Genomic DNA, 26,237 nt, shown 5'->3' on the forward strand with positions numbered 1-26,237 from the left:
AGACATAAATTCAAATAAAACATGCAGTGCATCGTTGTCTTTCTCATCGGTGGGCTCATCGCAAATAATTACAAAAGACTCAGGTGCATTAATCTGAGACTTCATCTCACAATGTGTATCAGAAACCTTCATTAGGTCGTCCTGTTGTAGTTCATTTGCAAATTTTGTACATTACGCTGAATAAATACCACAGCTTTGCGTGATCAAGTTTTTCCAATGGTATGTTGGCTCTTGCAAAAGTGTCCACAAGTTCCATTGTAATCAACTGACTGTTTTCTGAGCTCCCTTAAAGAGATGAAATCATTGCTTTTTTTTAACGTGTTCGTTTTCCAGCAGTGCGGTGGCGGACACTCCATTTCTGCTGCGATGGCTTTTGGACTTGTGGCACTGAACCGTTGCCCGCCATGTGTGATCTAACGAAGCCTTGCAGCTTGTACAAAACAGTGTATTACCATTGGCTTGCAGAATTCAGAAGCCAAGTTCTTTCACTTGATGTGCTGCAGTAGTGGTTGTGGCCGCTTTTGATTTGCTAATTCTGGCATTCTCACTGGTCTGCTAATACTTGAAACTGCTTCTCTCAAAACTGCAACGAAAGCCCTCCCTCATCTACCAACCAGCAAGTTTAGCCTTGTGTCTATCGCTAAAACATGTGAAGTTCATTAAATTCCCAGCAATCAGCGAGGTGAGCCTTGTATCAGTCGCTAAAACGTGTGATGTTTGCAACATGTCTAGCATCGGCGAGGTGAGTCTTGTGTTCATGAATAAAACACACAAAGTTTGCAAGATGGCCAATTTCATTTAGTACCTGAGATTTCACAGTCAAATGACAATTTATCACACCTGTGAATTTGGTAGGGCCCTAGTCTTGTGAGTAGCCCGACCCTTCAGACCAAATTAAGACACTTTGCTGCAATTAGTTTACTGCAGTGCCAAGCAAACTGAAATTACTACAGCATGCCTTAGTCTTTCAAGTGTTTTCCCCCAGTGTCGAGTTGTTTTCTAAGAATGCTGAACTGCTGACGTTCAAAATGCCAACCTTGCTGGAAAGATGTATGGGGACGGACTCCCTGGCATTACTTTGCTGCACGCATGATGCATAGCAATGAAAGGTGCTTGTGTGCTTGAATTTGCTGTTTGATGTGGGATCAAACTGTGCTGATAGTGCAAAGTCCTGGTGAAGTTTTGTTTGGAAATTGTTGAATATTTACATTTAGTTTATGTGCAACAGGCTAGGATGAATTTTAAACTGGGTGTTGACTGGATTTGCACTTAGACAATAATTCACAAATTACAGTAAACAGATGTGTGGCCTGGTGTTTTCACCCAGTGAATGATTTATGAGGAATTCTCCCACAACTACTCAGTGTTTTGCAGAGTCCTTGACAGTCAATGTTCATAGAACCACATACCACAGAATGAGGCCAATTAGCCCATCATGCTTTTATCAGCTCTTTGGAAGAGCTATCCAATTAGCTCCACTCCCTGCTCTTGCCGGATAGATCTGCAAATTTTTCTTTTTCAAGTATGTATTCAGTTCCATTTTGCAAGTTCCTGTTAAATCTGCTTCCACCACCATTTCAGGCAGTACATTCCAGATCACAACAACTTGTTGCGTAAAGAAAAAAAGTTCTTCTTATCTCCCCTTTGGTTCTTTTTTGCCAATTATCTTAAATCTGTGCACTTTGGTTACTGACCCTCCTGCCAATGGCAATAATTTCTCCTTACTCTGTGAAAACCCTTCAAGATTTTGCACATCTTTATTACATTTCCGCTGAAACTTAGCCGCTCTAAGGAGAGCAATCTCAGCTTCGCAGTTGAGTTGAAGTGTCTCATCCCTGGTATCCTTGCTGTTCACCTCAACCAGAAATGTTGGGAAATTATATGAATCGACAATACCCTGTAACACTGCTGGTGTTGCTAGTATCTCTGTATAGTTGCTATTTTAAATTCTTTTTAGAAAGTGTCTTGGAGAGGGAAGCAGACGCTAGTGCAATCACCATGCCTGATTCCACGACTGGCTTCTCAGATGCCTCTAAAATTGGCGTTTCTCTGTTGACAGGCTGCCACTGGCATGGTGCTTGTCCAGAGACCCGCTGACTTTCAGTGCCATGCTACCCCTTATCCTTTTGCAATAAGTAAGAAAGAACTAATATTTATGCGCCTTTTACAACCTCAGGACGTCCGAAACATCTCATGGCCAAATGGTCAAAGACAGAATCTGTTAGATTAGAGCTAAGAAAGTAAAGAGGTACAATTACATAGCTGGGTGTATTCTATAGGCCACCAACTGGTGGGGAAGGTATAAAGGAACAGATTTGCAAGGAAATTGCACAGAGGTGCAAGAATGATAGAGTAGTTATAATGGGGGGCTTTAATTATCTGAATATAGAATGGCATAGTAAAAGTGTAAAGAGCAGAAGGGTAAGAGTTTCTAAAGTGTCTTCAGGAGAGTTTTTGACATCAATATATTTGCAGTCCAACGAGGAAGGAGGCATTGCTGGATCTCGTTCTGGGGGATGAGGTGGGTCAAATAAATCAAATGTCAGTAGGGGAACATTTAGGGGACATCAACAGATTTAGGTTGGCCATGGAAAGGACAGTAACAATCCAGAATAAAAATTAGTTGGGGGAGGCCCAACTTCAAAAGAGTGAGGATCGGGCCCAAATAAATTGGAATCAAAGATTGGCAGGCTCCACTGTAACTGAACAATGGGCTACCTTTAAAGAGGCACAGTCAAGGTACATTCCCATGAGGGGGGCAGGTAGGGCAAACAAATCCAGAGTTCCCTGGATGACGCAAGAGATAGAGAGACTAAGATGAAGCAGGAATAGGGTGCACATGACACATGTCGGGTGGAGAATACAATTGAGAACCAGGTTGATTATAGAAGGTTCAGAGGGGAAGTGAAAAAACAAAAAGACAGTATGAGAGGACACTAGCAGCTAACATAAAAGTGAACCTAAAAGACTTCTATAGGCATTTAACTAGCAAAAGGGTTGTAAAAGTAGGTGTGGGCTGATTCGGGACCTAAAAGGGGATTTATGCACGGAGTCAGGGGACATGGCTGAGGTACTAAATGAGTACTTTGCATCTGTCTTTACTTAAGATGATGATGCTGCCCAAGTCATGGTGAAAGAGGAGGTAGTTGAGACACTGGATGGGCTAAAAATTGGTAGAGGAGATACTAGATAGGCTGGCTGTACTTAAAGTTGATAGGTCACCAGAACTGGACGACATGCACCCAACGATACTGAAAGAAGCCAGGGTGGAAATTGCAGAGGAACTGGCCATAATCTTCCGAGCCTCCTTAGATACTGGGGTGGTGCCAGAGGACTGGAGAATTGCAAATGTTACACCTTTGTTCAAAAAAGAGTGCAAGGAGAAGCCCAGCAACTACAGGCCAGTCAGATTAACCTCAGTGGTGGGCAAACATTTAGAAACGATAATTCCAGACCAAATTAACAGTTGTTTGGACAATTGTGGATTAATTAAGGGAAGCCAGTACAGATTAAAGGGCAGATCATGTTTAACTAACTTGCTTGAGCATTTTAATGAAGTAACACAAAGGGTTGATGAGGGTAATACGGTTGAGTGGTATATATGGACTTCCAAAACGCATTTGATAAGGTGCCACATAACAGGCTTGTCAACAAAGCTGAAGCCCGTAGAATAAAAGGGACAGTGGCAGCATGGCTATGAAGTTGGCTGAGTGACAGAAAACAGAGTATCTGATAATGGATGTTTTTCAGACTGCAGAAAGGTATATAGTGGGGTTCCCCAGGGGCCAGTGCTAAGAACCCTGCTTTTCTTGATGTATATTAATGAAATAGATTTGACTATACAGGGCACAATTTCAAAATTTGAAATTGACACAAAACTTGTAAATATTGCGAACTGTGAGGAGGATCGCAATAAACTTCGAGGACTTGGGCTGGTAGAATGGGCAGATAAGTGGCAGATGAAATTTAATGCAGAAAAATGTTAAGTGGTACATTTTGGTCGGAAGACTATATAAATTAAGGGTACAATTCTAAAGGGGGTGCAGGAGCAGAGGGACCTGGGGGTATTTATGTTTTATTTATTTAGAGATACAGCACTGAAACAGGCCCTTTGGCCCACCGAGTCTGTGCCGATCAACAACCACCCATTTATACTAATCCTACATTAATCCCATATTCCCTACCACATCCCCATCATTCTCCTACCTCCTACCTACGCTAGGGGCAATTTACAATGGCCAATTTACCTATCAACCTGCAAGTCTTTGGCTGTGGGAGGAAACCGGAGAACCTGGCGGAAACCCACGCGGTCACAGGGAGAACTTGCAAACTCCGCACAGGCAATACCCAGAACTGAACCCGGGTTGCTGGAGCTGTGAGGCTGCGGTGCTAACCACTGCGCCACTGTGCTGCCCAAATTATGTGCTCAAATCATTGAAGTTTGCAGGACAGATTGAGAAAGTGGTTAATAAAGCATAAGGTGTCCTGGGCTTTGTCAATAGGGGTATAGAGTACAAGAACAAGGAAGTTATGATAAACCTGTATAAAATATTGCTTTGGCCCCATTGTTCAGTTCTGGGCACCACACTTTCGGAAGGACGTTAAGGTATTCACGAGAATGGTTCCCAAGATGAGGAACTTCAGTTATGTGGATAGGTTGGAGAAGCTGGTCTGTTCTCTTTGGAGAAGAGAAGATTAAGATGGGGTTTGATAAAGGTGTTCAAAACCATGAGGTCTGGATAGAGTAGATAGAGAGAAAATGTTCCCATTGGCTGAAGGATCCGGAACCAGATGACACTGATTTGAGTGGTTAGGATCTGGAATGCACAGCCTGAGTGTGTGTTGGAGGCAGATTCAATCGAGGCCTTCAAAAGAGGATTGGGCAATTGTTGGAAGATAAAAAATTTGCAGGGCTACGGGGGAAAAGGCAGGGGAATGGAACTAGGTGAGTTGCTCAGAGTCTGCACAGGCTTGACTGGTCGAATGGCTGACTTCTATGCTGCAGCCATTCCATGACAAGTACATTTGAAATGTAGCCTCTGTTGCAATGCAAGAAAGATGGTAGCCAATTTTCGCACAGCAAGATCCCACAAGCAGCATTGCGATAATGACAAGATAATCTGTTTTAGTGATGGTTGAGGGATCTATTGTACCCAGGTCCCTGTTAGAGAGTCAATAGAATCGTGGTTTTTGTTGAGCACCATCTTCAACAGCAGCTTGAGCGACCCACAAGAATTCTGATTCTGTTTGGAGCTATATACATGGAGATTGCCTCCTGTAGGTTGCTGATCAGTTGAGGCCAGAGCTGCTCTTAACACATGAAAAATGGAAAGTACTGTGTACAAACTACCTACGTAAAAGCTATAGTTTGATTTGTATCATGACCAAAATTGCTTTTGCATTGCTGTAGCAGGGTTGTAGGAAGTGTAGTTGTTTGAGAGAGGGCTCCAGGTTAAGTCAGTATTAGAACTGCATATTACAACAAGCCCTGCAAAGGGAGCTGCTCTTTGGAGTGGGGGCGATAATTATTTTCAGAGCCGGTTAATGGCAGGTACACAGACATGAAAACTGTGGGAAAAGAACTGGGAGGATTAGAGACTTGCGCAAAAAGTCTGAGCTCGCAGTTTGAGAATGAAGTCTATTTGCACATATTGGCCCAGTCTCTGAGCCATCTCTGAAATGAATCTTGCTGTGCTTCCCATAGGTACAGATCAGTTTTCTGGTTTCATGTTGATTTTCCAAATGATCATATCATTCAGCAAAAACTGAATACTGCACTGGGATCTGGAAACTGCTTGAAAACCTGAACCTGCTGCTCTGCATGTATGCAAGAGCTGGATTGAGTTCTTGAGATTCTGGGTACATCCCTCTGCAAACCTGTTCCATCAACCCCCAATCCAAAAAAATGCGTGTATTTTATACCAGGGTTTCCAGAGTCCATGCTTTATCTGCCCATGCTTTATGTAGCTGGATATGCTTGGAGGAGAACATGCAGCAGAAGCAGGTGAATGTTGGTATTAGTTTCTAGTTCCTCGGTGAGCTTGGTTTTGCGCACTCTGCTGTTTGTATGAGTTGTAATTGTTGCACAAACCTTTCCCTGGTTTTTCTGCAGGCTGAGCTGGAAGGATCCAGGTTGTGAGATTGCGTCAAATTTTTGTGCTTCCTGATCTCCAGGGAATTCAAATCAATTGTAGCATTTTCACTCCTGTTTTTGGGATGTTTAGTTAATATTTAACCATCACCCTACTGAATAAACAGAACCCTGTGGAGCTAACAAGTATGCTATAACGTGCTTTAAGGATTTGTGCTTTAATACATATTTTAATATAAATCCCCTGGTAGAAGGGTCGGTAATCAGAGAACACAGATTTAAGGTATGAAAACAGAAAATGCTGGAAATACTCAGCAGGTCGGACAGCTCAGTGGAGAGAGAAACAGTTAACATTTCAGGTCTGTGGCCTTTCATCAGAACTGGGAAACGTTAGAAATGTAAAAGATTTTGAGCAAGTGAAAGGAGGGCGGGTGGAAAAACCATAAAGGGAAGGTCTGTGCTAGGGTGGAAGACAGAAGAGATTAAATGACAAGAGTTGGTGGTGCAGGACACAGAGTGGAAACGGGACAAGTAATGAAACAAAAGGTGTCTGGAGGAGGTTCTTTTGGCCACCCTCCCCCAGTTTTTATTTCAGATTTCCAGCATCTGCAGTATTTTGCTTTTGTATTAGATTTAAGGTAATTGACAGAAGAGCCAAAAGTGAAATGAGCATCTTTTCTTCAGCAAGTTGTTACTATATGGAATACACTGCCTGAAAGGAGCGACACCAAATTGATAGCTCATTTAAAGAGCTGACACAGGCAGCATGGGCCAAATGGCCTTTTTTGTGCTGTAAGATTCTCTGATTATGAATGGCCACTGCTGTTGGTAGTTAATATTAATGCTGCAAGTCTGTTGTGTAAAGAAACATAACCAAGTGAGTTTTGAGACTGTCGTGTCTTGTTCAGTACAAGTGATTTTAAATGTTTGACTAGTTGCTATATGTAGAGAAACGTGTCGAATGAGGCTGATTCACCATCACAAGAGAAGCTGATCATGTAGTCACCAATCCTAATGTTTTATATAAATGCTCCAGTTCCATGATTGAGGACATCAGTCCCATGAAATCAGCAAAACTGCTGCAGCACTTGTTAGTACTTTACCTCTGTAGTTCAGTAGTGTCCCCTAATGGCAGAAGCACATTACTGCGCATTATCATTCTGCTTTCAAATGGTTAGAATTATTAGAATTAGAACATTTCAGCGCAGTACAGGCCCTTCGGCCCTTGATGTTGCGCCGATCTGTGAAACCATCTGACCTACACTATTCCATTTTCATCCATATGTCCATCCAATGACCACTTAAATGCCCTTAAAGTTGGCGAGTCCACTACTGCTGCAGGCAGGGCGTTTCACGCCCCTACTACTCTCTGAGTAAAGAAACTACCTCTGACATCTGTCCTATATCTATCACCCCTCTACTTAAAGCTATGTCCCCTCGTGTTTGCCATCACCGAGGAAAAAGACTCTCACTATCCACCCTATCTAACCCTCTGATTATCTTATATGTCTCTATTAAGTCACCTCTCCTCCTCCTTCTCTCCAACGAAAACAACCTCAAGTCCCTCAGCCTTTCCTCGTAAGACCTTCCCTCCATACCAGGCAACATCCTAGTAAATCTCCTCTGCACCCTTTCCATAGCTTCCACATCCTTCCTATAATGCGGTGACCAGAACTGCACGCAATACTCCAGGTGCGGCCGCACCAGAGTTTTGTACAGCTGCAGCATGACCTCGTGGCTCCGAAACTCGATCCCCCTACTAATAAAAGCTAACACACCATATGCCTTCTTAACAGCCCTATTAACCTGGGTAGGAACCTTCAGGGATTTATGCACCTGGACACCAAGATCTCTCTGTTCATCTACACTACCAAGAATCTTCCCATTAGCCCATGATAAGGAAATATTCTTAATTCAGGAAGTCTGGCTTCAATTCTTCTCATACTGCTCTAAATGCCGTCATTCTCGTGGTACTGATTGAAACCTCATCACTCTCCTGTGTTATGATCAGATGAGGAGGGGTTGAATGGTTCCCCTCTTTTCTCTCCTTGTTTGACTGCAACAGGTTTACTTCTCTTTTGAAAAGGATATACTTGCTAATTCAGTGAGTCTTCAACTGTTTACAAGCTGTGATCATAAAAGAAACAATCGGACAGGTTTTCTTGAGTTTAACAAAGGAAGAGGTTAGCTTTATTATACTTAAACAAATTTAAGTAAAATGATAAAATGCACTCTACTTTCACACACCCCACACACACTCAAAGTTCTCACGCACACAAATAGATTACAGAGTTGGGGAAGGATCGGTTGGTCAAATTAGAGTCCAGAGAAATAAAAGGGGTATACTGTTTGTGGAGGTTGATGATTCAGCTGGCTTCAGACTGAACTTGGTGGTCTTACGACTTTCCCTCAGTGATCATGATGCTTCCGATTTAAAAAAATATATAGCTGGTTGATCTGGCTGTACTCCTGGAGACAGTAGTGCAGTGTTGATTTCCTTCAAGGAGTCTGTGTCTGCAGCAGGGGTATGCCTGAGTGGTCACGGGCAGCAAACTGGTTTCGAAGCTTGCAAGGTGGGGTGGAGAGAGAGGGAGGAAGGAGGGACCCCAATCGGGTCTAATCTAGTCAGCATCTCAGCTGCTTGTCTCCTTACTGCAGAGAAATCAATGTTAAACACACGAAGGGTGGGTCTGTCAGCTATGAAGAGAGACTGGATCGACTAGGGTTGTTTTCCTTAGAGCAGAGAAGGCTGAGGGGGGACCTGATTGAGGTATACAAAATTATAAGGGGGGGCAATAGATAGGAAGAAACTTTTTCCCTTAGCGGAGGTGTCAATAATCAGGGGGCATAGATTTAAGGTAAGGGGCAGGAGGTTTAGAGGGGATTTGAGGGAAAATATTTTCACCCAGAGGGTGGTTGGAATCTGGAACACACTGCCTGAAGGGGCGGTAGAGGCAGGAACCCTCACAACATTTAAGAAGTATTTAGATGAGCACTTGAAATGCCATAGCATACAAGGCTACGGGCCAAGTGCAGGAATATGGGATTAGAAATAGGTAGCCTTGATGGCCGGCATGGACATGGTGGGCCGAAGAACCTGTTGCTGTGCTGTATAACTCTATGACTCTATGACATGACCATCATCCAGTGATTCAAACGATAGTGTATTCCCCCTTGCAACTTAATCAGTTCATGTCTTGTAATTCCCCTCTCACAGCTAGGATCCATTGTTCAAGTGATTGGTTTTAAGACATTCCCATTATAGCTTGATAAGTTCAGGCCTGGAAATCCCCATTCAGCTAGGGTCCCATTGTCCACACGATTAGATTTAGTGGTTTGTCGCCATCAGTTGGATACATTTGTTGATTGCCTTTATGCCTTGCTAATGGGGGCAGGATATGTGGTTCACTCATATTCCCCAGGTCATTGTCCTTGATGGGTCTTTGCAGACATAGTGTCTCCATTTCAATGGATTGGAATGTGGAAGGCACAGTGATGCAATGTGGGATAGTCATCTTTAGCTGCGAGCTCAAGTCACCCTTAGTCTTTTTAATAATTCAATTTGGCTTTCTAGCTGGTGGATTAAAAATCATGATTTGACATAAAGCATGTTTTCATGACATCTGGTGCTGATTTAAACCCCTGTCGCTCTCCTGGTGCTGATTTAAACCCCCGTCGTGCTCTTAGAATCTAAGAACCTTTACAGCACAGAAAGAGGCCAGTTGGCCCATTGTGCCTGCACTAGTTGAACAAAAGAGCCACTCAGCCTTTAATCCTACTTCGCAGCATTTGGTCCATAGCCCTGCAGGTTACGGCACTTGAGGTGTACATCCAGGCACCTTTTAAATGTGATGCGATTTTCTGCCTATTTTTCTGGTTTATACCCCGTCCCTCTCCTGGTGCTGATTTAAACTCTATCGCTCTTGTGTACTCATTTAAACCCTGTCACTCTTAAGGTACTTCTCTGGTCGCAAATGTACAGAGTAGTGTTGGCCTGGCCATTCTTGCTAATGTAGAGGGTGGAGCTTGCTATGAAATGAGCCATCCTGAAATCCAATCCTTTATGTGGCTTTAGACTGCATTGTGGACATGAACCAGCATTGGCTTTTCCCTGCAGTGAGTCACAGGACTACAGTGCATAATCACTGGTTGGCCAAAGGCTTCATAAGGTACTGAAATTGCTTTGCAGCAACGTTGATGCCTTGTTTGCCCGAATGTAAATCAGAAATGTAACAGAATCAAACAACCTGAGTGCAGCCGAAGATACTTTACAGCCCTTGTCGAGTGTTGAAGGAGCATCATGGTCCAGCTCTGACTGACCACCTGCTTTGATAAAGGCTCTTCCCTGGAAGCGTTAACCTCTTTCAGAGGCTGACTGGTCTCAGTGATCATGTTTTAAAGATCTGTTTATTGACTGGTTTGTCTCAACACAGAGAACATCTTGCCACTTGTCTGTCCATTGCCCTTCAAGTCCCCCTAGGATTAGATAGAACACAAGAAGTGGAGCATGTTAGTATTGAGCAATGCACTGAACATGCTAGTTCCCTGATCCCAGAGAAAGTTGCCGTCAGGTCAACCCTGCACCACTGGTGGCAACCTGGCAACACTAGACATTCAACAGGAGATGTAATGGGAAATTTTAACTGTATCAGCCTGTTGGGAAACCGACGGGACCATGTGCAGTGCTGGTTTTGTACCTTGCACTTCACTTTTTATACTCTTAACTCTAACATCTGACCTGAACCCTTCTGGGTGGGGAAAATGGTCAAGGCTCACAGCTCAGTACACTCGGTATTCTTTTAAGTTTGTTGTATCACCAATAATATACCAACATCAGTACCCTGCTCCCTTCAAGTTAAATCAGCACTCTCATACACTCCCTTAATTTCCAAACTGCACTCACCCTGTCGATCACTGAGGAGTGTGTTCCCATCTGTGTGGATGATCAATTCTGCCGCAGTTCCTTGTAAGTCTTGTCCGTAAACACACATTTCTGAAAGTATAAAAATCACACCCCTGACAATGAACTTCTTCAATCTTCTGCAACAATTCCACATTTGGGTTCATGAATAGCCCATGAACATATGAAGGTGTATCGCTGAGGAAGATTCTGGCTTATCAACATCATCAGATTGGTGATTGAGTTTCGCCCTAACGGTTTTTGGGATTAGCATTTCCAAGGGATGTGAGTGTTCCCCCAGGCCACAGTTTGTTAGATTGTAAGTGCTATTTACCTAATAATAAAAACAAAATACTGTAGATGCTGGAAATCTGAAATAAAAACAAAGTGCTGGAAATACTCAGCAGGTCAGGCAGCATCTGTGGAGCGAGAAAGAGAGTTAAAGTTTCAGGTCTGTGACCTTTCATCAGAACTGGCCAGTTCTAATGAAAGGATGACAGGTCACAAACCTGAAACGTTAACTCTGCTTCTCTGTCCACAGATGCTGTTTGACCTGAGTATTTCCAGCGCTTTCTGTTTTTATTTAAGTACTATTTACAGTTTGGCTACAGGAGTTCAGTGGTTTAGATAAGTCACTTTGTTCATTTGTTGGTGTCATCTTATTCCCAGAAGGTTGACTGCCATAGATCTCCACATCTGTCTGTCCTGTGAGATAAGTCACTTAAACCTGGATAGACGCATACCAGTGTGTTGTCTGATTGCATCAGCTATCTCTTGACTAGTATATTCATGAAGTCCCTCAATTGTGCCTGTGTTTCATATCAATTCCCAGCTTGTTTTTTTTTTCCACAAGCTGAGTTACAAAGTCTGAGGATCCTGGGTTGTGAAGCTTGTCCAATTTCCAACAGTTGTCCCTTACAAATGGCTTTTTTGCAGGACTATTGCTTGAACTTTAAATGTTGGCTGCCTTAAGGTTGAATGCATCCTTGCTGCAGGACTGGCTAAAACTCCATTGAAGTCAGCTTTGGGCAGGATGCATAACTGATGTTTTACCTGATTCTGCAGGTTTCCTGCTCACGAGTTCAGTTCAAAACAACCCTGTAGTGTCCAGTATTGGAGTTCCATGCAGGACCATGCCTTCATCACCACCTGTGCTCGCTGACCTGTATTGGCTCCCCATCTGGCAACCCTTCCGTGTTAAATTTCTCCTCCTTGTTTTCAAATCCATTCATGGCCTTACCTCCATCTCTAACCTCCTCCAAGCCTGCAACCCTCCGAGAGCTCTGTACTCTTCCAATATGTCATGACTTCCTTTGGTCCACCATTGGCGGCCATGCCTTTAGCTGCACAGGTCCTAAGTTCTGGAATTGGTTTCCCAGACCCCTGTGCCTCCGCCTCGCTCTTCTCCTTTAAATGCTCTCCTTAAAACCTGTGAAGTACCTTGGGACGTTAAAGCTGCTAGATAAATGCAAGTAGTTGTTGCTTTGCCACTGAACCAGCATTGTATATCCTGAATAAAAACCTTCAACTTTTTCAGGTGCTGTCTTAGTAACTGCCATTTACTTTTCAGAAAGATTGCACATGATAAACAAAAGACCTGTTTTTGGAAACAGAGTGGTGGATTAATCCCTTCCTTTTCTGTTTCTTCAGCTGTGCCAGCAGTCTTTCCAGTGCCCAGGGAGAGCTGCTCAGCAAAAGATCTCATGATGCAAGGCCCGGAGAGGTATCCCCGCGGTCCTCGGGACCACGTTCCACAGCCTCCTCCCGATCCTCTGGTTCTTCAGGAAAGAAAATGAAAATAGATGGTAAGTGATGTTGCAGAAATTGATCTATAGCAGTGGTGAAAGCTACCACAAGGGTGGTATGAATCTGGCTAGACATGCTCTAGTGGCTTCTTCCAATGATAGTCTCGGAGTGCATTTGCTTCAGCTCTGTTAGCTGGTCTAGCCCCTCCCTGCTGCTCTTGCCCTCTCCGTTCCTTTCCCGCCACCTCCGGCCACCCTTCATTTTCCCCCCTCCTCTCCCCGATTTGAATGTAAACGTAGGAGGCATGATCAAGAACTTTGCAGACGACACAGAGATTGGCCGTGTGGTAGATAGTGAGGAGGATAGCTCTAAGCTGCAGGAAGATATTGATGGTCTGGTCAGATGGGCAGAAACATGGCAAATGGAATTCTACCTGGAGAAGTGTGAGGTGATGCATTTGGAAAGGTTAAACAAGGCAAAGGAATACATGATAAATGGGACAATTATGAGAAGTGTAGAGGAAGTGAGGGACCTTGGAGTGATTGTTCACAGATCCCTGAAGGTAGCAGGACAGGTCGATAAGGTGGTTAAGAAGGCATATGGAATCCTTTCCTTTATTAGCCGAGGTATAGAATATAAGAGCAGGGAGGTTATGCTGGAACTGTATGAATCATTGGTTTGGCCACTTGAGTATTGTGTGCAGTTCTGGTCAACTCATTACAAAAAGGATGTAATTGCACTAGAGAGGGTACAGAGGAGATTTACAAGGATGTTGCCAGGACTGGAAAAATGGAGCTATGAGGAAAGATTGGATAGGCTGGGGTTGTTTTCCTTGGAACAGAGAAGGCTGTGGGGAGATCTGATTTAAATGTACAAAATTTTGAGGGGCCTGGATAGAATGGAGGTGAAGGGTCTATTCACCTTAGCAGAGAGGTCAGTGACGAGGGGGCATAGATTTAAAGTGATTGGTAGAAAAATTAGAGGGGAGATGAGGAAAAACGTTTTCACCTAGAGGGTGGTGGGGGTCTGGAACTCACTGTCTGAAAGGGTAGTTGAGGCAGAGACCCTCAACTCATTCAAAAGGAGTCTGGATATGCACTTCAAGTGCCGTAAGCTGCAGGGTTACGGACCAAATGCTGGAGGTTGGGATTAGAATGGGTGGATTGTTTTTTGGCTGACACAGACATGATAGACCAAATTGTCTCTTTCTGTGCCTTAAACTTTCTATGATTCTATGATTCTTGCTGGAAAGATGTGCCCTTGCATGGATGTTGATTGGGTATGTCACAGATTCATTAGTTGGGTGTGAGGCATAGAGAGGATCTAAAAGTCAATTGTCATAGTTTTTATGTGACTAAGTTGAATATTTTCAATAGGTTTGTGGGAACAGGTGAGATCAGTGTGGTCTTCATGAATTATACTGCTGACATTGCTAACTTTCAGTTTTGGCAGGTACTGATGTTGCTAGGAGTGTGCGGCATTCTCCTGTGGATGACGGTACCTGGGCATCTCCCAGTATTTCAGACCAGAGCTGCTCAGAAGGAAGGATGCCAGGCCTGGAGCAAGGCTTAGTTGGAGATCCTGAGCAAGTTGAGGATGCAAACTGCATAGTGGAAGAACCCAGTGTTCATTCCCCAGCCAGGTAGGGTCTACTCAAGTGCACAAAGATTGCCTGGGTGTAATTAACTTCTTCATGAGCAATAGGAGCAGAGGAGTAGGCCATTCGGCCCCTCGAGCCTGCTTTGCCATTCAATTAGATCATGGCTGATCTGATCAGGGCCTTAACTCCACTGTCCTGCCTGTTCCCCATGATCCTTGACTCTCTTGTAGCCTTTAATATATTCAATGACCCAGCCTCCACTGCTCTGGGATAGAGAATTCCAAAAATTGACGACCCTCTGAGAGAAGAAATTCCTCCTCAACTCCATCTTAAATGGGAGACCCCTTAATCTGAAACTGTGCCCCCTAATTCTCGACTCCCCCATGAAGGGAAACATCCTCTCAGCATCTACTCTGTCAAGCCCGCTCAAAATCTTAAATGTTTCGACAAGATCACCTCTCGTTCTTCTAAACTCCAATGAGTATAGGCTCGACCTTTCCTCATAAGACAATCCCTTCGTCCTAGGAATAAACCTACTGAGCATTCTTTGAACTACCTTCTATCCCTCCTCAAATAAGGAGACCAAAACTATACGCAGTGCTCTAGGTGTAGTCTCACCAACACCCTCTACAGTTGTAGAAAGACTTCTCTGCTTTTATACTCCATCTCCCTTGCAATGAAGGCCAACATTCCATTTGTCTTCCTAATTACTTGCTGTACCTGCATGCTAACTTTTTGTGATTCATGTGCGAGGGCACCCAGATCCCTCTGTACTGCAGCATTCTGTAGTCTCTCTCCATTTAAATAATAATTTTTATTATTCCTGCCAAAGTGGATAACCTCATATTTTCCAACATATTCCATCTGCCAAAGTTTTGCCCCCTCACTTAACCTATCTATATCCCATTGCAGACACTTTATGTGCTCCTCATAACTTCCTTTCTTTGTGTTGTCAGCGTATTTGGTTACAGTATACTCAGTCCCTTCATCTCAGTCATTCATGTAGATTGTAAATAGTTAAGGCTCCAGCACTGATCCCTGTGGAATTTATGAAGACTTATATTTGAGGAACTTAGTGATTAATGTCAGTGAAGAAAAAGTACTGTAGAAATTAATGGGACTAAAAGCTAACACATCTGGTACTGATGGCATACATGCTAGGATTCTAAAAGAGACGATTGTAGAGACAGTGGATGCATTGATTTTAATCTTTCAAAATTCCCTAAGTTCTGGAACAGTCCCACTGGAAGCTAAAATAAAAACAAGAAATGCTGGAACCACTCAGCAGGTCTGGCAGCATCTGTGGAAAGAGAAGCAGAGTTAACGTTCCGGGTCAGTGACCCTTCTTCAGAACCCCTGGAAACTAACACAGCTATTCATGAAATAAGGGAGATAGTGAATGGGGAAACGACAGGGAAAACGCTGGAATTTGTTATTAAGGAAGTGGTAACAGGGTACTTATAAAATGGTTGGGCAGAGTCAACATGATTTTATGAAAGGGAAATATTGTTTGACAAATCTATTAGTTTTTTGAGGATGTAACTAGCAGGGTAGATGAAGAGTAGTGTATCCAAGTTTGCTGGTGATGCAAAACTAGGTGGAATGTAAGCGGTGAGCAGAATCCAAAGATTCTACAAAGGGGTATGGACAAGTTAAGTGATTGGGCAAGAAGATGGCAGATGTGAGGTTATTCACTTTAGTAGGAATGGTGAGAAATTATTAAATGTTGGTGTTCAGAGGGATTTAGGTGTCCTTGCACACGAAACACAAAGTTAATACACACCAACAGTGAACAATTGGGAAGACAACTAGTATGTTGGCCTTTATTGCAAGGGGGTTGGAGTGCAAGAATAAGGAAGTCTTGCTGCAATTGTACAGGTTTTTGGTAAGACCACACCTGGAGTACTGTGCACAGTTTTGGTCGTCGTACCGGAGAAAGGATGTATTTGCCTTAGAGGGGGGTGCAACAAAAGATTGCTAGATTGATTCCTGGGATGAGAGGGTTGTCCTATGATGAGATAGGCCTATGCTTTCTGGAATTAAGAATGAGAAGTGGTCTCAGTGAAACCTATAAGATTCTGAGGGGGTTTGACAGGGTAGATACTGAGAACTTGTTTCCCCTGGCTGTGGAATCTAGGATACGGGTGCAGTCTCTGGATAAGGGGTCGATCATTTAGGACTGAGATGAGAGATTTCTTCACTCAGTGGATTGTGAATCTTTGGAATTCTCTAGCCCAAGTGGAAGTGAGTGCTCAGTTGTTGAGCTTATTCAGGATTGATATTGATACATTTTTGGACACTAAGGGAATTGAGGGATATGTGGATCAGGTGAGAAAGTGCAATTGAGGTCAAAGATGAGCCATTATCTTACTGAATGGTGGAACAGGTTTGAGGGGCCGAATGATCTACTGCTCCAATTGTTTATATTAACGAGTGGTGTAATGAAGCTCTGTGTATATGCGTGATAGAAATGGAGATGACTGCTAGCTCTGCTGCTGTCCCATAGTTAAAAGAAAAAACTTGCATTAAGTATTGCCTTTCAGAATGTCCTAAAGTGGTTCATAGTCACTCAAATAGTTTCAAGAGTAGTCACTCTTGTAATGTAGGAAACGTGGCAGCCATTTTGCACACTGCAAGACCCACAGGCAGTAATGAGATAAATGACTGAATACTCTGTTTTAATGAAGTTGGTTGAGGGATGAATACTGGCCAGGATACCAGGGAGAACTCTCCTAAATCTTGTTTGACTCATGCTAGGGATATTTTGCATCTGATTGAGAGGGCAGGTGAGGCCTTGGTTTAACGCTGCATCTGAAGGATGGCATTTCCAACAGTGCAGCACTCCCTCAGTACTGCACTGAAGTATTAGGCTAGATTATGTGCTAGAATGGGAATTGAACTGATGACCTTCTGACTCAGAGGCAAGAGTGCTACCACTGAACCAAGACTGACATCTTCGGATGCTTTATCCAAGTGGCCATTCTTGGTGAGAGTCTACATTTTGGATGTTGATGGGCTATTCCACAGGGGTGGTCACAACACCATGCTATCCTCTCATTAGATGCCTGTGTCAAAATTTGTAATTGTGTAACTATGTGCTTTCAGTGTCCAAGCGGAGGCATCGAAGCCCAAGAAAGCTGCAAGCTCTTTGTCCTACCAGTATGCCACCAGCTCCATATCCCAGAGGCCTTTACAGAATGACACAGCGACAGCAGCAGGAGATGGGACGAGACAGTTGGCCACCACTGCCTTCACGCCTTCACCTTCTCCAACCTATAGGCCACAATTCACTGACATCAGTGTTACAGCAGTCAGACCCTCTGCATCCTCAGCTGCAGGTTGGAGCAATATAAAGCTTATGCGAGCATCGGTTGTAGTGGTGACCCCATGAAAATGGAGAGTGGTGGTGTGTGCTTTACCAGTGTGAATTCATTAGATGGTGCTGTGTTGTGCATGGCTTGTCTTCAGTAACTGCTTCCCACAATTATCCCTCACATCTTCATATGCATTTTCTTTATGAAACGCTGTGTGATGTGCAATGAGAGAGTTAGGATGTGGTGCATGGCAGGAATGGGTAAGGTGTTGTGGAGCAAGTGGGACATGGAAGCAGGTGCTTTTTAAGTGAAGTGATTGGACCCTATGTTTCAGCACCTCTGTACATAATAGTCATATTTTTGTAAAACATTTTTTGAGAGATTAGTTGTAAATAGTATTGCCATGAATGATCAACTTCATGAAAGTCTAATTAGTCACCAGTACCCTGATAAAACTAAAGGTAAATTGGATTTGGGTCTTCAGCACTCTTTGGCTGTTGTTCTAGCTTGACAGTCTCATCTTGATTTCTCTTGTCTCATTTAGTTCTCCAGAAATTACCAAGTAGTTTCCAAAATTCATTTTGAGCCCTGGAGGAGTGAAGGATATTTTTCCAGCTCTGCAGCTAGCATTCTCCCGATGCATTGTTTGACCATTTGTTAAAATTGGAACTGACCCTGTTTTCCTTTTGGTTATTGCAGCCTCCATGCACAGCTCCCCACTAAGTCTCCAACATCGTATGACCGCTGAACTCACTTATTTAGATGCTATAGAGGAGTCTGTCCGACAGCTCTCAGAGATAGACAGGACCCGGGGGATCGCGCTTGCTCAACAGGAAACCGTGTCGTTGGCTCAGATCCTGAAGGTACTGGTTTTATGCCTTGTGTTCTTTCAGAGGTGCTATTGTAAAATGTTTTAAATGACAATGGCTGTTACCTCTCTAAATGCTAGAATTATTCCAAACCAGGAAGCATTCCCAACAAAGTTCTTCAACTAAATCAGGCAAAAGAAATAATATTCAATAAATAAATATTAATTTTCCTTTCCTGCATATTTGTGATGCCTCAGGGTAAGGACCAATCTTAAACATGTAAACATCAGAATTAGTCTGTACGTAACTGCACATTCAAATTTGGCTGATAGAACACCAAGCTGAACTTCCTAGGTTTCCAAGACATTGCAGTCTTGGAAAGTTTGAGCCATTATGATGCAATTATAAGGAGCTGTGTTTTTTTTTAATAGGTTGAAATCCCAAGCCTAGCGATTAAAATCTTGCCATTTGGCATTGTTGAGTTTTGAGGTGTCTCGTATTCCAAATGTTAGCTCTCTGCTCTTTGGGTGCCGAAGAACGGAGGGTTAATTTTGCACAGTGGTGTAATGTGGTGTCACTGTTCCTGGTGAATTAACAGCTGTTTGTGTTCAGGCCCAGCAACAGAGACATGAGCACGACATAGCCCTGCTGAAGCTGAAGGCCGAACAGGAAACGGTGGCAAGTCAGAGACAACTTGAGGAGACCAGGCAGAAAGCTGTACAGGTACTTGAGCATGTTACAGGTGTCTGGAAATGCAAATAATTCAGGGTTGGGCAGTTCTCGACATACAAATTGAGTGAATTTATAAAGTGCCTTTAACATAGAACCCACATTCCACCACTCCCGCACCCCCCCTCCCCCCCGCCCCACTAAAGATGCTTCATGTAGACGTATGCATGAAAATGGATGGCAAGCCCAAAGAAGGAAGTACTGGGGTGATCAAGAGCTTGGTCAAGGAGGTACATTTTTAGGAGGTTTTTAGAGGAGCTGGAGAGTTGATAGGGGCACAGAAGATACAGCTGCCAGTGGTGGGGTGATGGGAGTAGGGATGCGCAGGATGCTAGAGTCAGGAACGAGCAGTAAAGGGAAGGTTGTACGGCTAGAGTTGGGGAGTGGAGAGACCATGGTGACCTGAATTTGGGTTAGTAAATTTGGGAGGTTAAAGGGAGTTCCTGTCTTTTTAAGAGATATTTCAGATGTAGCCCATGTGCCTCAATATGCTATGTCCTGTGAGTCAGGCAGCTTAATCACTCCAATCTCTGTTGGTTTTTAGTTATATGTACAGGCTTACACCTGTTTTAGTAGCTTAAAAATGACTACAGAACAGTTTATTTTGAAAACTTCTGCATAAGCCAACTATTTCAATCCTCTCTTGTCATCCAAAACTTTCTGCTGCCAGTATCCTAACTCACACCAAATCCTGTTCACCCATTATCCCTGTGCTCACTGACCTACATTGGCTCCCAACACCTCGAATTTAGAATTCTGATCCCTACATTGCCCCTCCCATCTCTGTAACCTCTGTCAGCCCTACAACCGTCCAAGAACTGTTGTTCCAATTCTGGCCTCTTGCACATCCTTGATTTCCTTCAGTGCACTGTTGATGGCCGTGCCTTCAGCTGTTGAGGCCCTAAGCTCTGCAATTTCCTTCCTAAACCTTTGTCTCTCTCCATCTCTGTCGTTCCCTTTGAGGTTCCTTAAAACCTAAGTCTTTGACCAAACTGTTCTTATGTGGCTAGGTGTCAAATTCTGACTGACAGCACTCCTGTGAAGTGTCATGGAATGTTTTACTATGTTAAAGGTGCTATATAAATGTAAGATGTTGGCTGGAATTTTACCTACCTTAATTGGGTCAATTTGGAGGCATCTGGGTGATAAAATGGCATCTGATGATGTCTGGTCAGGTCCTGGAAGTCGGGTGTGACCGAGTCGCCGCTTGCATGTCCGACCACAAGTAATTTCAAGGCACTTAAAGCAATTGAGAAGCCAATTGACTGGAAATTTACGCGGCCGTCTGATTTTATGGCCGTAAGTCGGGTCACTGATCGTGTCGGGGACCTGGCAACTTTGAAAGGGTGGAAGGTAAGCAATCAGTGTGGGTGTTTCAGGTAACACTTTCGGTGTTGCTTAGCTGTGAAAGTTCTAGTGTGTTATATAAATTATAGACATTTGTAGCTTGTGCAGAGGGCTCCAACTGAATCTGACTCACTGCAGCTCAGGACCTATCTGTTTTGCATCAGTGAGTGGAAGGAAGGGAGTTGTGTGTGCCTGTCCTGACAGCTGGAACTTGAGATTTAATCTTTGAATCTGGTAACCAGTCCAACGATGGCAATTCTGTATTCTGGAGGCAGCACTTCAGAGGAGGAGGATCATGTCCCAAATGGGACAGAAGGACAGCTCGGTATGGGCATGTGCAAGCAGCTGGTCAAGTGGCTCCCCGTTATTTGTGGGGGAGAGCAGGTGGCAGAATCGGGCGAGAGCAAGCACATGTCAGGAGATGCGCCTACCCAACAGGCAGGGTATACCGACCGCGTCTGAGCTACCTGCACTTGTCAGGATGCCATTGCAGAAGAAGGCTGCGTCTGTCACGTGAGACCGTGACATTTCTTCGTGAGATGGTGGCAGTGTAGCCTCAAACTGCCTCAGTGGCCATCCAGTGCCGATCGCTCTAAAGGTGACCGTTGCCCTTAACGTTTATGCGTGTGGCTCTTTCCAGGCTTTGATGGCAGAGCTGTGTGGAGTCTCCCAAGCAGCTGCGCACCACTGTATAAAGGTTGTGATTGCACTGTTCAGACGTGCTAATTAGTTTCAAAACAGACAACACCAGCCAGGCTGAAAGATCAAGAGGATTCAGCGCAATAGCTGGGTTCCCAATGGTTCAGGGCATGATGAACTGTACGCATGTGGCAATTAGATCACCAGCAGGTCATTCAGGGGCATTCATTAACCGAAAATGCTTCCATTCATTGAACGTTCAGCTTGTATGCGATCATTGCAAGAGAATCATGCAGGTTTGTGCACGATACCCAGGGAGTTGCCACGATGCATACATTCTCAGAAACTCTCAGGTGCCTGCTCTTTTCTGTCCCCTGGACAGACTGGAAGGTTGGATACTTGGCAACAGGGGTTATCCTTTGAAGTCATGGCAGATGCCAACCTTGAGAATCCCAAGGGGTCATGCTGAGGAACGCTTCAATGAGAGCCATGTGGCCACAAGAGTGACAAACAAACAAACAATTGGCCTGCTCAAGATGAGATTCGGGTGTCTGGACCGCTCAGGAGGAGCACTGCAGTACATGCCAGCATGGTCATCCAGGATTATTGTCATTTGCCGTGCCTTGCATAACCTGGCGATGGAAAGGGGAGATGCCATTGAGGAGGTTCAAGGTAACCGTGAGGCATCATCAGATGAAGATGGAGTTTCTGATGAGGACGGTGGGCAACACCTACACGATGGCATGGTAGAGGAGGCAGAATGTCATCTGGAATTAATAGCGAGAGAGACCCGGGATGCCCTAATAGGCAGACATTTCTCTTGAGAGGATCGCTCCATGCAAAGATTTCACATTGTGGCATGCGATGAGCCATTGTGGGATTGCAAGAGGGGAAAGACACGCACATCCAAGGGAAAGAGATGATCTGATGAGAAACAACAACATGTCATGATGAACCCAACCCAAGTGTGTGACATCTCATATATAACCACTTGAGCAGCACAACGATGTCTGATGCACCCTCACGGACGACATATGCAGAGTTAAATGTTCAAACCACAGATCTATTTACAGTGATGTAATGTGCAATTGAAATAAATAACTGGAAGGTAACCCAGTGAACCAGGAGTGATACTATGATTTCTTAAAACGTTTGTGGGTGCTCTTGCGTGTGGATGATCCCTTGCCACCAGACTCACCAGAGGCAGGTGGCTGATCAGGCTACCACCCTGCTCATGATAACTTTGGCAGACGTCCTGTGCTTGCTCGCTGCCGTGGAGGTCACGGCATATCAGGTGCACCCTCTAACACCCTGGGAGTTTGCGGTTGGCATGTCACTAGCGGAGGGAGCAAGGGGCTGCATGATGCATCAGGAGCTCCCTGAGAGGAGCTCCCATGTGCTATTGGCTGCTGCCGTTGTGCCCTCCTGAGGCTTGACTGGTCCTCAAAGCTGACCTTAGAGGGATGAGCAGCCTCGATCTGCCGCATGTGCATCTGAGTTTACGTCCTGATGGCCTGGTCCAGGGAGGCTACACTCCCCCTGAGATCACGGATGGCTTCCAGTACTGGCCCCTCCACTGCAGCCATCAATCTGTCAACGGAGGATGCCAGATGGACAAATGCCTGAGTGTTTGCAGCTGACACGCCCTGGACGGACGTTTCCAGAGTTTGTGCTATGGCTCGCAGTGTCTCTGACAATTCCTCTAGATGTTCATGCACCGCATGTTGAACCTGCAACATCTCCTGCCGAATGGATGCTCACGGAGGCGTGTCATTAACTTGCGGCTCTGCACTGGTCTGGCCTCCCACACTCCTCCTGAGTGTGTGAGGCATCGGCCGGTTCTGCCTCTGGTGGTTGATCCGGAAACTGCTGTGCTAACACCCGTAAGTGACATTGTTTCCACAGAGACAGTAATCCCAACCTTGGTGGAAGTATCTGCGCTGGCGCTTGGTGAGGTGCGATAATGTGACAGTGGACCCTCTGAGGCGATCTCCTCATCCTCAGAGGGGGACTGTTGAGCCCCTGAGACCCATCCTGGCCACTGATGTGTTTCACCCGCAGGGAAAATCAGATTGATCAGTTTGATCAAAATGGTAGGAATATGGGATTAGTGTAGGATTAGTATAAATGGGTGGTTGATGTTCGGCACAGACTCGGTGGGCTGAAGGGCCTGTTTCAGTGCTGTATCTCTAATCTAATCTAAACCACAGATTTAAGCACGTCCCTTACCGCAGTTTGCATACATTTGTGTGAATCAACTTTTATTAGCACACTTCAGTGCATGAGACAATCACCGCTGCAACTGCGGAGCGCCCCCCCCTGCCACATCCTCCCACCACATTATGGGTCACTCACTCTGACGACCAGGCCCGCCAACCTTGCCCTCTGTCATGGTGCATTCTCCATCCTCCCCTGCCAGGATCAAGGCATCCTCCTCCATAATTGTCAGGTATGCCTGATTGCCCTGGCCACCACCGGTCCGGGACACACTCGGGCATTGTGTGCCCTCTTCTATTTAAACAAGCACTCCTAGTGTAGACATGTGATTTGGTCTCTCACACCCTCACCCATTGGGTTTTTTGTTGCATTTCAGCATGACTGCAATGCAGTGTCCAATTTGAACACTATTGGATCACGCCCATCCTGCCTCCCAATGCAATGCAGCAGGCAAGGTTTACACCTTGCATCGTTATGACAGACTGACCCTTCCCTGACATATTCACAATGAGATTAATGAGGAGTGCCCCTTACCCGGGCAGAGCGAAGCAGGTCATTGAGCCACTTGCGGCACTGGAGCCATGTCCTCCGTATCTCACGGCTGCTGACCTCCTTGGCAACCTCCAGCCAGGCCCTCTTGGTCACTTGTGTGGGCCGCCTTCAGGCATCAGCGTTGAATAATATGTCATGTCATGCCTCGCCTCTACTGCCTGGAGGAGGACCTGCAGAGATGCCTCTGAGAATCTGGGGGATGTGGTGAACCTTCTCCCCTCCATCACTCTGCATTTCTTCTGCAAATGTTTGCCCCTTTCCTGTCCCGGGCGCTGTCAGTCTTCCTTCACTTCTTCACTTTCCAGTTAGCTGGTCACCTCGGCGGTTACACTCACAACTCCTCCTCTGCTGTACTCCCATGTGTGACTGCTCCATTGTAATAAAATACTGCGAATGCTGGAAATCTGAAACACAAACAAGAAATGCTGGAAATACTCAGCAGGTCTGGTAGCATTGTTGTAATGCTGTCTGCCTTTTTAAAGGGCTGACATTGACCTCGCCCCCAAATCCATTGCTGCAGCCGGCCACGCGTGTCCTGTCGGTTGCCGCATATGCCGAGGGACTGCAAATTGGCAGCCCCGCGTGTAATGCCAGTGGGTGGGTGGCGCGGAACGGATCCGGTTTTCTCGGCCGCTTCCGACCTGTCTGCCCCCGAGTCGGCGGGACCAGAAAAATTCCAGCCATTGAGTCAGTTTTTCTCATTGTGAATGTTCTTACCTCTGAGTGAATACGTTGTGGTTTCAAGCCCCACTCCACGACCTGAGCATGCAACCTATGCTGACGTGACAGTGCAGTACTCAGTGGGAGTGCTGAATTGTTAGAGCTGCCACTTTTCAAGTGAGGCATTAAAACAAGGCGTTGTCTTCCTGTTCAGGTGTATAGAAAAGATCCCATATTACTACTTGAACAGGGGAGTTCTCCTGGTATCCTGCCCAATATGAATTCTTCATCCAAAACAGATGGTGTTTTTTTTTTAGGATTTTGCTGTGCACAGAATAGCTCATGTTTTCTTCATCACAATAGTGGGTATACTTCAAAAATACTTCCATCAGCTGTGAAGTGAGTTGGGGTGTCCTGAAGATGTCAGTGAAAGTCTTATCTTTTTCTAATGGCACTTTCTGCTTCAACATGTCCCCAGCTGGGGGACACAGTGTAAAACTGCCTCAAATGCTACATTTGCAATCTTATTCGTAGAACTCATAAAGATGGTTTTGCTCTAAAGTTAGAGCATCCATTTGTCCAGTAAAACAAATAGGATAATAAAGATAAATGTAGACTTGCAGCCTTTTTTGAAATTGTTCTCAGGATGTGAGCGACACGAGTAAGGATGCTTGTATTGCTCACCCACAGATCACTAGAATTATTGAATTTGGTTTCACAACTTACTGTAGGAACGTAGAAACAGGAGTAGAGCCTCTTATGCTATTCACTTAGATCAGAGTTGATTTTTACTGAGCCCCCCTTTACCTGCCTTTTCTCCTTATACCTCAGATCCTTGCAAAACAAAAATCTATTGATCTTGATAACAGCAGCAACTTTTATTTATATAGTGCCTTTAACGTAATAAAACGTTCCAAGGTGTTTCTCGGAGTGTTGAAAGGAAAATTTGACACCGAGCCACGTAAAGACATCTTAGACCAGATGCCTAAAAGCTTGGTCAAAAAGGTGGGTTTTAAGTAGTGTCTTAAGGAGGAAAGGGAAATAGGGAGGCAATTTCAGAGCTTAGGGGTTTGGCAGCCGAAGGCACAACCATCAATGGTGGAGTGATTTCTCTTCTGAATGGCCTGGCTCTAGTTTTAAGATTGTGCCCATGATCGGGTTTGTACTCTATCTCCAGTGCCGTAACTACAAGGCTACTGTGCCCACATATGACAGTGACTGGAGGAAAGGGAGAAGCTTTACATTTTGATTGTAAAGCAAAGCACGAATTAGTGAGATTGGGTTGCATGATGAAACTTGACAGCAGATCAATGCATTGTGCTTATTGGATCAAAAATCCATTTCAAATTGTATTTTGATAGTTCAGTGTCTCTTGGATGTGCTATCTGCTGCACTGCTTAAAATATCTGAGATATCAATTGCTAGTTATTGATGATTGATATAACACTGCTAGATGTGACGGCTTCTCTCATCACTGTATACTCAGGCACACACCGAGAGCCTGCAGCAATTTGCACAGGCACGTCAAGAGATGCTGCAGGAGTCCACGAATAAAATGATGACTCAACAGGTGGAAGCCGCTAAGCTGACTGCGGATGCAGCACGTCAGATTAAGGAGGTACACTGGACTTTG

At 44.7% G+C, this 26,237-nt stretch overlaps 1 protein-coding gene across 4 annotated transcripts in view; it reads left to right on the forward strand.

Annotated features, from left to right (window-relative positions):
• Positions 1-26,237, forward strand: part of cep350 (centrosomal protein 350) — a 223,134-nt gene that overhangs the window by 120,507 nt on the left and 76,390 nt on the right. For 3 of the 4 annotated variants that reach the window (XM_068037945.1, XM_068037948.1, XM_068037946.1), the window contains exons 14-19: positions 12,642-12,796; positions 14,181-14,379; positions 17,443-17,675; positions 18,351-18,514; positions 19,073-19,183; positions 26,091-26,222. In XM_068037945.1, coding sequence (XP_067894046.1) covers positions 12,642-12,796; positions 14,181-14,379; positions 17,443-17,675; positions 18,351-18,514; positions 19,073-19,183; positions 26,091-26,222 — 994 coding nt within the window. The remainder of the gene's footprint in view (positions 1-12,641; positions 12,797-14,180; positions 14,380-17,442; positions 17,676-18,350; positions 18,515-19,072; positions 19,184-26,090; positions 26,223-26,237) is intronic. The other variant, XM_068037947.1, reaches the window with a different exon arrangement.

This window comes from Heterodontus francisci, chromosome 8 (assembly GCF_036365525.1).
Source record: "Heterodontus francisci isolate sHetFra1 chromosome 8, sHetFra1.hap1, whole genome shotgun sequence".
In the NCBI taxonomy this organism is placed as follows: Eukaryota; Metazoa; Chordata; class Chondrichthyes; order Heterodontiformes; family Heterodontidae; genus Heterodontus; species Heterodontus francisci.